This window comes from Toxotes jaculatrix, chromosome 11 (assembly GCF_017976425.1).
Source record: "Toxotes jaculatrix isolate fToxJac2 chromosome 11, fToxJac2.pri, whole genome shotgun sequence".
Taxonomy (NCBI): Eukaryota; Metazoa; Chordata; class Actinopteri; family Toxotidae; genus Toxotes; species Toxotes jaculatrix.
In genome coordinates this window covers 9,896,227-9,908,985 of record NC_054404.1, presented here as the reverse complement: position 1 = coordinate 9,908,985, position 12,759 = coordinate 9,896,227, and the positions used below count along the sequence as shown (strand labels likewise).

At 41.0% G+C, this 12,759-nt stretch overlaps 1 protein-coding gene across 3 annotated transcripts in view; it reads left to right on the top strand.

Moving 5' to 3' along the window:
* The window catches only part of LOC121189357 (SH3 and PX domain-containing protein 2A-like), a 51,358-nt gene that overhangs the window by 2,374 nt on the left and 36,225 nt on the right, over positions 1-12,759 (top strand). For all 3 annotated transcript variants that reach the window (XM_041049393.1, XM_041049395.1, XM_041049392.1), the window contains exons 2-5: positions 3,631-3,711; positions 9,104-9,179; positions 9,990-10,066; positions 10,969-11,060. In XM_041049393.1, coding sequence (XP_040905327.1) covers positions 3,631-3,711; positions 9,104-9,179; positions 9,990-10,066; positions 10,969-11,060 — 326 coding nt within the window. The remainder of the gene's footprint in view (positions 1-3,630; positions 3,712-9,103; positions 9,180-9,989; positions 10,067-10,968; positions 11,061-12,759) is intronic.

Sequence of the window (12,759 nt, the reverse complement as noted above, 5' to 3'; positions counted from 1 at the left end):
CATACTGGCTTCTTTGGGTCTGATTGACTAGTGGGGGACTCCCAGGCATTTAACCTCTGTAGGGTCACTTGTGGGTCTTGAGTCCACTTGGCTGTCCTCTGAGATTCATAAAAGTCAAGCTAAGTCAAGAACTCTGCAAACAGCTAAACACCTGAGCAACAAAGATGGCTGGATCCTGGATCCCTCAGTGAGTTACTCTAAAGTAAATAAAAGGAATAATAAAATTATATTGAAGGCATTTTATCGTTCAGAATAGGATCCTGATGCATAAAGTGTCAGTTGGCAACCAGTCAAAGGCTGACATGTCATGGTCATGACAGTCATTAGAAAAAAATTATAGCATCTAGTTTGTTCAGTGAAACAACTGAACAGATGGGTTACTCATCACTCACTTTTGTTTGTATCACACAACTGACCTTTTTTCTATTAATTTTGTACCTATGTTTTTTTGTAATTTCCATAGTGTGAATGTTTTTGTGAGCACTGTGATGACGGTTGGTCTGTCCAGCTCTCTGGTCTTGTAAACTGTAAATATTTAAATTAGAATCCTCACATCACTTGCTGCAGAAACATTTTCAGTATCAGACTTTCTTACATCAGAAATCCCCCAAAAGTCAAAGCAGTCTCTATGCCAAGGTTCAGCATGCGCTGAACAAGCTACATGATTCAAATAGTAATGAGTCAAATAGATGTCAGAGGCAGTTCATCACTGGCTGCTGCGAGTAGGACAGGTTTAATGTGTTGGAAGAAAACAGTGTCAGGGGGAGTGAGAACCTTCAAAATATAGAAATTACTGTTTCAGTTGTGGTAACCTCAGTAGTTCCTGTATGCAGCAGCACAGCTCTTTGTTCTGTTCTGCTGGGCAGCCTGCTGGGTAAAGGCTCATCCCTGATGTCTCTGCTCACAGATTCCCCTGTGTCAGTAATCCCAGTATCTTCTGCCCCCAGGGCAGGACTCCATTTCAATTAACTGACCAACCAATCAATGATAAACCATAATCTTACTCACTCATTCACTCAGTTGCTCACAGCACCGTTCTGCATTTGACATATAATGTCACAGGCATGAACATTTTGCTATTGTTCAAAGTATATTAAATGATAATGCAGTTCCTATTGCTTCCATCATATTATAATTACCATTTGGTTACTTGTTGTTGTTTGCTTGTTGTCCAGCGTCTTTGAGCACCCGGAAAAGCACTATATAAATTTGATGTATTATTATTTATTATTATTATAATAATCTGTAGAGCAAAAAGTTGTACGGTAGTCATGTCCTCTAGCTAACCCCTGTTTGCTGTTCTGTGTTCTTAATCTCTGACCATTTGTTGTCTGTCTTGTTGACATATGGCAGGAATCTGGTCATTTGAGGTCACTTGCAAAAGCCATTAGGATACATTGTCGGGAGGCCATGAACATCTGTAGAAAATTTAGTTCCAGTCTTTCCAGTACCCATTGGGCTTTTTGAAACTTTGACCTGCTGGTGGCACTAGAGTGAAAAGTCAGGGGAATGAAGATATAAAATTCATCCTGAAGAAGACATTAACATGTGTGCTACGAACTCCAGTACCAGTGTCCATCTAATAGTTGTTTAGATATTTCACTGAAATCCAAAAATGTGAACCTCATGGTGGCACTTGACTTAATTGACTAGGGGATCATTTAAGTTGATAGGTTTCATCCTCTGGGGACCATGAAAGTTTAAAGCATAAAAAAAGTCTCATTTTTGATAAGCAGTCAACATATTAGCAATGTCATTGTGGACATGTTCGCATTCTAATGTTTAAGCATTTAGCACAAAGCATCACTGTGCCAAAGTGTAACCTCACAGAGCTGCTAGCATGGCTGAAGACTTGTTTGGGTGCGTAGTTTTGTCTTTGAGTTTGACGTGAGTAATCAGCTCCGATGAGCCACGAGACATGTCTCAGCAGTACTGCAAAAATCAATCAGTCCATCAGGTACAATTGGATTAATTAACCTGAGAGTTGGGATCAATTGCATCATCCATCTCCTGCTGAGGGAAGCTCCCAGAGGCCACTAAACACAGGGCACAGACTTTCCCTTGGGACGGAAACCGGAGGTGATGGTTGCCTGGGAAGTTCCCACAAGGGAAGAAGAGGAAAAAAATAAAATCTCATTATCTATGAGCTAAGCAACTGGAAATGCTCATCCGGTTTGAGAGAGGAAAGAAGCAACCCTTTGTCTTTTGTCCCTACTGTTCAAGTGTGACTTCCTCCCAGGGACTCGTGGCACTGGAGCTAAAGAGTGCCTGGCAACTAATCCTTGTTTACATACATTGCCAGGGGGAGAAATTTTCAAAAGAGATGAGGTTCAGTGGGTCCTCAGTTTGTGCTATTTGCTGCATGAACACCCTAACCCTTTAGCGTTTAGAGTAAAAACCCTGCCAGCTACACATGATCACTATTCACGGTAATTTAATGCAGATGAGCCCACACAAACTCATATGTGCATTTATCTGTGGTGATTATCTATGGTAATTGCAATGAGCTAATGAGGTGTCAGTAATGTTGCTTGCAACCATGAATTTCTGAAGATTTCCATAAATGTTACTAGCATATTACGCATTAAGTAACAGTGTGTTGATTTCAGGTTGTGTCCTTTTGCATATATTGTCATTTTCAAACGTAAACGTGGTTCGTGGTTCTTTTGGGATGTATCTTGACCTCACACACCCTCGCTTTGAGCCACGCTGTTTCCTAAATTCAGAGGGTTTGGTCATGCTGTCTGTATCTAATTAGCAAGCTGCTGGAGAACTTGTTCTGCCTCACTGCACTCTCTTTCTGTAATGAACTGTGTGCGGAATGAAGACTGCATTTCAAACTCGTAACTGATGTCCTTGCAGATTGCCACCATATGTGTAAATACTGATTTTGTAAACACTCTGCGCTATGCACTAAGATGGAAATGCATGAGGTGCAGCCATCTGTTTCCGAGCCTCGGGGCGTGCGCAATTGTTTGTGGGCCCTTTATTGTTGAGGCAAATAGAGAATTTATTTTGGGAAAACTTTTGGCAATTTTGTATATGACTGATGTCTGCCAAGGAAATTATATTCCCATTTCAGCTTCTGTATGGGTAAACACTTCTTCCCTGTCATTATTTCTGATGATAGAAGATTTTGTTGACATAATGGGAGCATCATTTATCAGACAGAGGACTCAGGTGGATGTTGTACAAGTACAATGCAGAGATGTAAAATGCAACTTTTCACTAAGAACAAATCATGTGAAATGACAGCGTCATAGCTCCTTGTTATTAAAGTTGCAGTATTAAAAGTGAATTCAGACATACTTTTTCTGGGGTATTTTTACCCACTCACATTCAGTCAGCTGCAGTCAAACCAAATTTACAATTCATTGTGTATAATTCTAATAAATGACAAAATACTTAAAATCTGTTGACCCTCCTGTTGACCCCTGATGGCTTTCCAATGTGTGACTGAAACAGACAAACTTAATGAGTTTATTTGACCCTTGGTGACCTTTTGAAGTTAAGTCAGGAGGGAATGCACTTTGTGTCATTAGGACTGGTCAAGTTAAGCGGTGCCGTGGTAGCTTTGACAAAATGACATTGTTCCTAATGGGCCTCTTTTGTTTGTGCTTCTCTCACTAGGTGTACCTCATCAACGTCACTTACTCGGACTCCACTTCCCATGTCATCTACAGGAGATACAGCAAATTCTTTGACCTACAGGTATATTACACTGGCAAAATAACAACACACTTTTAGGGCTTTAATTCACAGTTGCATAAGAAGGTACTTAAAAGAAATAAAGCTTTAAATTGTACATCAAGAATGGCCTTAAAATGTCTTCTTCATATTAAACTCTGTGAGGTCAGTTTGACCTTTTGGTCTTTCCCTTCAGCTGCTGGAAGGCAGCTTAGTGAAAGGTCTCATTTAAGACTTCTGGAGCCTGCTTGAAAATAGGGAAATGGGGGAAATCCAGTCAGCAGATGCAGGAAGAAAACATGAGCTCAGTCAGAAAGCAGAATACAGCATGGAATAAAGCTATGCTTTAGGAGTTTTTGAGGGTTCCAGTAGCCTGCAGTGAAATTTCTGCATTTCTAGCAGTGACTCAAGTTTGCATTTTAACCACGCAGGGCTGAACTGACTGCTCTATAGCTTATTTGTGAGAAAGATAATAAATTCAGACATCTAAGTGGACTTAACACAGTGAGTGGTTTAAAGCTAAATCAGTGCATACCTTATCAAGCATTTTCTTGTTAAAGACTGTCTCTGGCTCTTCTCTGATAACCTTCTCAGCCAGACTGCACTTAACAGTGCTGTGGCTCTGGTGGGCTGGCCGTGTTGAAGGCAGCAGAGGAAACCCTTTGTTCTCTGGTCTCTTGCTAATAGCCAGGAAAATTCTGCCCTGGTCTGTTTGATGGAAACAGAGCTTCTCTCCTGTCTCTGTAAACATTAGTCTTGTCCATAGATCCCTGCTGCCGGGGTGTGTTTGTCTGGCCACGGTAATCCGTGAGGAACAACAGTCTGCAGCTGTCTATACAAAATGGGTGGAGATAGTGTGTTTTATTTGTCCTCATATATTAACTTAGTGAAATAGGTGAAAGATTCAGTGTCTAGAGTGAAGCACACTTACAGTTGCTGACAGCCTATGAATAGTATTGGATTGGGCAGGTGTTTGAAAGCACTATCGCACTTCTTGATAACATAACATTTAAACAGGTGTTTAATAATATTTTTTCAATTCAGACAGTGAGATTTTCAGTAAGATTCCCACAGCAGGAGGATGTAGTTTAGGTAATGCAAGAACCAATCCCAGAATGCACTCAACGAAATAAGGAGGAGGAAGTTGTGGTCAGGAAAAGGTTGGGGGTTGGGATATTGGACAGTTTTGGAGCCTTGTATGTAAAAACTGAAAGAAAGATGCTTTCTGTTGGGAGTTACGATAAGACAGTTGTTAATCTGCTGTATGTCTCCGTATGCTTTCAAGAATGCTGAGCAATGACAGTACGTATTAAAATATTTGCCTTTTCTCTAGGCAGGAACAGCTTTTGTTTGTGTGTCTGCCAACTGACACCTACAGACTGTTTTCCAAACTCAGCACAGCTCCGTGTATTTGCAGCACAATTGCGTGTTTTATGTTCACTCTGGGCTGACAAATGTGACCATGATCTCATCTGATAACCATTAATTCAGAATGAAAAGCCAAGTAAGGTCACAAAACAAGAAACGCCTTTTGAGCAGTGGCTGATCATTCATTTCATGTTGTACACCAGTCAGCACTGTACAGCTGGTCATATAAAACTCCTCGTCAACAACAGGCAGCTTTGCTTTTTGTCTTTTAAAGATGAAGTAACCATTTTCGTTTCCAAATGGATGTCCAAAAGTGCACTCACTGCTAATGTCTCAAACCTCTCCAGTGCACTAAACATAACTCATAACTGCTCCACTGGGAAGCAATTATCATAAATTATCAGGATTCCTTCTCCTTTTTATCTGATTCCTTCTCTCTTTGTCTTTTATGCTGACTTGAAGTGAGGTGTGCTCTTTGTAATTCATGTGCAGAGTTAAGCACATTGATTTGGCTTAGAGACATTTGTTTTCATGCTGAATACTGCTGAGCCTGAATTCCACCAAACGCTGTTTCTGGTGTCAAAGGGAAGTGTCTCTGACCCGCACATGTTTGACGTGAGCAGAATTGGCCACTGTCTCAAACAGAGTTTACCGTCAGAGTTTACCCCCCCCAGCCCCCCCACACCCTTTAACCACAGCACACAGAGCACATGGGCCATAGCATTCCACAGGGGGATTGTGGAGTGTGCAAGCTGGCCTGGTTTCCTTTTGGACAGAAACGTCTCCAAAAATCCTGCAGTCGTCATTATTTTTGGATTGGGGAATTGGACCGAATTGGTCAGCTCTACCCTGCTCACATTATAATTTGTCTGGCATACATTCCTGATATAAGATGGGACTTTAAAAAGGTTATTTTTCTCAAAAAACTGTTGTTGAATATGGACTCCACTGCTGGAATATTAAGAAAGACAAACAAATGGCTGAGAATAGACTCAATTGAAAAATTATTAAGAAGAGTACTCCATCGATTTAGCATTGCACTCCCGCAGTATAACATTGTCAAACTGTTTTGAAAAAAAAAAAAAGTATGAATATGGCTGCCAACAGTTATTTTCATTATGAATTAATCTGATGATTATTTTCTCCTTGACCACTGACATTTGGTTCAGAGATTCGGGTGTGCTGTGCTAGAAGCAGCAAATGTAGTCTCAATCCGCTAGCGTCAACCAGAGATGAGCAGTGGACCCACAAAAGTCTGGAATCTCACGTCTTTCAAACTTGTGGCTGACTCAAGTGACATCACTTGAGGCTATTTATCAGTCTTTGCACAGCTTCCTGTGGAGCCACAGACAGCTTTATACAGCTGTTTTTTTTTGGTCATATTTATAGTAGATCTGTAAACAGACTCTGGTGTTTAAAATTGATGGAGTTTCCTTTCTTAATCAGTAAACTGATGATAGTCAGCTGAGCCCATGGGTTGTAGAGATAAACAGCCCAAAGACATGAACACTTTTCAGTGTTCCAACAATCCATCAGTACCAGAGGAGAGACAAAATGCGAGTTTATATTATTTGTTTTCTGATTATGATGACACCAGAGCTTTTGTAACAACATGCACGATAAAATGCGATTCACGCCAAGTAGATCAGAGACAGTTTCTGACCAAGAGGGCTGTTTCACCATAATCTCTCTGCAGTAAACAACTGTCAAGTAGATGTCAAAACACAACCCAGAGATAGAGTCAGATTGTTTTCCCACTCAAACATTCCTCCAGACTCCCCCTGTCTGAGATTCCTCTCCAAACCGTTTCTTTGTCTGTTGCACACTGCAGTGTCTCTTTGTCAGTTCGTCCCTCCCCACTCCTGTGAGTGCAGTTAAGTTTAAATGCTTCAGATGATTATCATTACAGTTTACAGAAGCTACTAGGGCTTCTTCTGTCGCTATAATTCATGTCCACAATGTCATAATGCCAAAATAGAGATGTGTTTGATGATTGAGCGTTTATTGCACTCTCCTCCTTGGGCATTTATTCACAGCACTGATTATAGTGTGTAGAAAAAGACAGGGAAACATGATTACATCATAGCACCTGTTGCTACATGTCCATTTTCCCAGTAGGAACAGTTGACTGACACCGCAGCTTAATACACTGAAACATCCTGTGCAGACTTTAGGAGAGCAGTATAGAGCAAATAAAGCATCTCTGGTTCCCGAAGCCCTCGGAATTGAAAGTGTATGAAATGTGAGAAATGTTTTCCCTCAGAGTTTGGCTCCAAGTTGTTGGGCCGTTGCCATAGAAATGGCTTTCACACCTGCCCTGTGGTGCTGTGAGTGTATCCAGGCAGGTCCCCGGGGGTGATGTCACCATCGCTGCTGGATGAGAAGCCTCTCCGTCAGCCGATGTGGTTTCTGAAGGTGTTGAGTGAACGTTCCCATCTTAGAGGGAGTAGCCTCCGTGTCCAACTGGGAGGCTGATAACATGATGAGTGTGCAGCTGAGTGTGTCAGACAAACAATACAGCCAATGTGCTGTTACAAAAACTGTGATTTTTGGAAATTACAGTCCTTGCTGCAAAATTTTATTATGGCCATGGTATTCTAAAGAAAAACAGTCTGGTTTGTTGATGTCTTGCTTTTCCAGTTTTAGCAACATAAACTCTGATCTTAGTGAGATCAGAAATCTTACCATTATATGTTTGTGTGCAGGTGTGGTTAACCAGAGCTTTTCTTTATACTCAGCCCTTTTTACTTTGCCCTGAAAACACAGTAATGCTGGCTGTTCAAAAGAAATCATGTCTCGTGAGCTGTCTATATGTCGGAGGAGGGGGGAATGCTGTGCCCTGAGAGAAATTTGGAGGTTTAGCAAAGGCAGCAAATGAGTGCAGAATAGAAAGAACCACAAGAAGAGAAACCAAACCACCTCTTACTGGAGTGTTCCTACAAACAACTCCTACAGGCCCAGACAGAGTGGATCCAACTTTACCCTCCAAGCTTGATTCTGTTTGTCCACCTGGTTCCTTTTTGGCTCAGTCAAGACCAGGACTTGTCTCCTGGTCACCTCCTCCCGGTTGAGTGCGCTCTAGCTTGACGCTCACAGTCTTTGCTGTTTAGCAGAGCACATCTGGAACAAGGAAAGGCAGAACGAATAAAGGCAGGGCTGCATCTGGAGTTTGAGTGTGCCGTTAATGTGGGATGCTCTGCGCGCATGTGTGTGCGTGTGTATGCTCTGTGTGTACGTGCAGTTATGGTATTGCCGTGATTTATTCAAAGAGGAAACTTGGAACTCTTGTTCGTGATTCAGCACAGGCACATACTTAAAACATTTGCATCAGCTCCCAGCAAAGCATGCTCATACATCATATAAAACACAGCACATGTTTCTTGTATAGACAGGACAGATACACATATATATGAGTAGACATGCTGAAATGGTTACAAACTGTTTTTTTATTGCATGAAGGAAATAGTTTTATGCTGTCATCATAAAATACTTGACACAGCATGCTTTAAATCTGTTTCCCCTGTCTATTTAGCCCTGTGCTGTATCTCTCAATAGGTCGATCCTGTAAATGGACACATGCATCAAACATCAAAGTGTTAATTATCTCCTCTGATGGCTTTTTAAGCTCCTTAAGTGGACCTTGCTTTTATTTTTTTATTTTTATTTTTTTCAGATAAGTGCGGGTGACGTAACCTTGCCTGCTCCCTCAGAGATCAAAGTGAAACCGTTGGCAGTTTCACGACAGTAGCTTTTCAGACAAGATGTAATTACACCCTGGGTTGAACTCATGTACTGTAACAAGGAGGTCAACTGTTCCTGGAGAGTTTTCAACCGCCCCCCCCCTCTTCTCAGATTCCTCCACTTTCAACTTTTAACTGATAAACTTGTGGTAGATAAAAGACAGCAGTTAGAAGAACAGTTAGAAGATAGTGATTGCCCATCATTTATATTGGCAGGCATCTTTTTTGCAATCAGAAAAGAATGTTTTTGCCTCTTGCTGCACAATTCATGTCTGTGTCTCTCTTTACGCCCTCCTTCATTTTTTCAGATGCGAATCCTCGACAAATTTCCGATTGAAGGAGGCCAGAAGGACCCCAAAAAGAGGATTATTCCTTTTTTGCCAGGTGATAAACACAGTGCACCACAGCATTCACAACACTCTATCATTGTCTCATCAATTTGAGATTTGTCCAAGAGAGAAAAAAAATGCCCTTCAGACATTTTCATGCACAGCTGATGTTTGTTAGTACTCCTACATCCTCCATAGCATGGCCTACCACGTTGCATTGTTTTATTAACTGCCATGCTCCATCCAGTCCAAATCAATTTATGGTCTGCCATGTCAGTAGGAGGTTAGCAGAGAGGGATTTGTCTAATCTGATAAAGTGGGCCAGAGCAGAGGAGAGCAGTGAAGAGATCCTTTGTTAGACAAGCTGTACAGCTCTAGTCTGGCCAGTTCTGTTCAAATTTTGGCACAACTTTACTGTTTGTGGTTTTTCATGCATTTAGACACTGATATTAGCAGTCAGCCTTCTAAGAGTTGTAAAGTGAGGATTAAAAGAGGGGAATAGTTTTATTACTGCTCTCAATAATTTATGGATTAAAAAAAACCTCTGAGGTTTTTCTGGTTTCATAATCAATCCTTTATCATTAAAAATTTGAAAAAAAAAAAAAGTATTATAATATATGCTACTTCTTATTTAGTGTGTCATGTCAAACAAAGGGAAACAGACTACAGATGAAAAGTTTACATCCCACCATCAGCACTGTCTGAATCCACATGACTGTGGAGAGATCATCCAGGACATGCTGGTGTTTTTATTGATGCATAGCAAATTTGTACAGTTGATTATTTGATGCTTTAATTGTTCTAATGTTTAATGTTTTTGGAGATGTGCTATATCTACAAATGGCCTTGCCCTGTTTTTCCTCAGGTAAAGTCTTGTTTCGCCGAAGTCACATCAGAGATGTAGCCGTCAAACGACTGAAACACCTGGATAATTACTGCAAGGTAAAACAAAGGCTGTGTGTATCTCATAATGTCCTCCGAACTGTACTTTTCTCACCAGTTTGAATCCATTATATCAGCACATTATAGCAACATACATTTCGTCTTGTGGGGCAGCAAATGAATTACTCTTCTTTTTGGTTTATGTGTGGTTGGAAGAGCACTTCATGTGCCTCACTGCTTTAGTCCCTGAACATTTGCTGAAGTATTTTCAGGGGCGAGCCTGAACATTTATCTCCTCCACCAGCCTCAACAGGAAAGCAACTGCTCTATCTGTGCTGGTCATTTCCTGTCACCAATGTAAATAGGCAGCCTATAAAGGAAACGAGGGAAATGGGGGCACACAGGGGTAAAACAGAATCCAAAGAATAAGAATGAATCAGCAGACTTAATCTGTGGCCGTGACTGCAGACGGCTACCTGACCCTCTTATATTCATTAGGTCAGAGAAGGGAATGTGGGGCAGGTGCGTTGCCAAGTGTGGCAGTAGTTTTCATTTAGAGGAACTAAACAAGATTTGCTGTGAAGGCAAGAAGCTTACAGACGACAAAACTAGATTTCTGTTTAATATTGTTTCAATAAATGTGTATTGAAGTGGGCTGAAGCATCTGATTTTAAATGTCTATGCAGCTGAGACAGGCAATTGTTATACTGTATCACCTTTGTGTGTTTTCCTTTGTTTTAACCTCACTCTTAGCTCAGAGCCTTCTTCCTTCCCCTCCACACCCTCCACATCTCCGCCTGGTCTTCTCATGCGTCTGGGTGTGCAATGACTAAGTGTTATAAACTGGTTACTCACTGCCATTCAAACCAAACAACAGCACTTTTAAAAAAAATACACATGCAACCTTTTGTTCGTTTTTTTTGGTGCAACCAGTAGCTTTCTGCCTCCCTTCTCTCCCACAGGCTCTGATGAAGCTTCCCTCCCACATTTCCCAAAGTGAGGAGGTCCTGAAGTTCTTTGAAACCAAATCAGAGGACCTCAACCCTCCTACAGAGTGAGTAACCATCAGTGTACTTTACATACTGTACAAATCATAGACTGAGCATTAGCATAATCTCTGTTATATGAACTGTTAAATACCAAATATTGCCCTCTGGTGGGTTGTAAACACAGGCTGCCGCAGCAGATCGTGTATGTGTATGTGGTGCAGCAGCTGGGACAGATGCTTTTCACCTGCGCTGACCAATCTTCATCCAGAGGCTTTGCTGTGTCTCAGAGATGATTGGTTGATGGTGGTTGAGAGGCACTGTGTTTTATTAATAATGATTTCTGGTATGTGACACCTGATCCCAGAACAAATGTGTAAAGGATCAGTGGTGTCATGAGAGTGCAGCTGAGTTCAAGAGTCAGAGCAGATGAGGCTCTCAGGCTGGTCATTTGTCATACTCAGTTCAATGTCAGAGATGGAGTAATTACAGACTGGCTGCTAAATTGCTCTTTGTTTAAATGCTGCTCCATCCTTTTGATTTATGTTCAGTTGAAATGTGTCTGTGATAGTATTTTTCTCACTAAGATATGAATTTAAATTTGTCAGATGTTGTTGCTGTGCTTCCCAACTCACTCGAGGAGAAAAATGTGGTGGAAGAACCTCTTGAGTGGTCTCTCCACAACCACCAGGACCACCACCTATAACCCCCAGTACCCATACATGCTAATCCCACTTCAAAGCGAGAGCCTCCCCCAGGCTTGTAGACAGTCCAGCGCAGCTTAAATTGAGATGTTGAGGTCTAAAAGCCATGCCACCCAAGCACTCAGTTCACTCTTGTGTGATCTGGACCATTTCAAAATGACTTTTTAAGGTGTTATTTTGTGTTTTAAGCTCTTATGAACACAGAAAAGGTAATGTTACGCTTTGTTAGAACAGATGAAGAAATATTTATTGTTAAATGTTTAATATAAACTGGGAAAATTACTGTTAACAGCCATGAAGTTGTATTTCTGCTGAAATAGAGAACTGTTTCAGCACATTTTGGGCAAAATTAGGAAGGATAATTTAAAAACAGAATAAAAAATAGGAGTTTTTCCTGCTCAGGTGATGATGACAAACTTTAACAAAGAATTTTGTTGAATACAAGCTGTAAACAAAAACAGTTAAAATTTTATCTAATCTGTCCAACATGTCTCTATTACAGTGATTAATTATGAGGCGGATCGCACAAAAGTGACATTTTCTCCCACATGAAAGATGATTCAGATCTGTTTTATTAGTGTCTCTGCCAGTAGTCAGTCACTATTAGCATCAACAGCCAGGCAATGTGTTTGCCAGGCTGAGACCTCATCTGCTACTGCCATCTAATGGACCACAGATGTTACTGCACAAATTTAAAACGCTCAAAAATAAATGGCTGTGATGTTGTTCCATCACAAGGGGGAGCCACGCAATAGGCAGGGAAAATGTTAGAATTTGCTTTTGACTTGGTGAATGAAAGATAGTATCATATTACACTAATATGAGGCAGAGGTTTTGTGTGTGTTACACAGAAAGGATGAAGACGTCTTGATTTACTTTTTTATATTGATAAAGAGATTACTACTGTTTTTCACAGGAAATACACTTTATAAAACTGCACTGCTGTGTAGCTATGTGGGAAATTAGGGAGGGGGTAGTGAAACATGTCTCCTCCTGTGATCCCACAAGTTGAAAAATCAGTATCGTGGGGCGTAGCTAAATATTTATCAGATCAGCTCAAAAG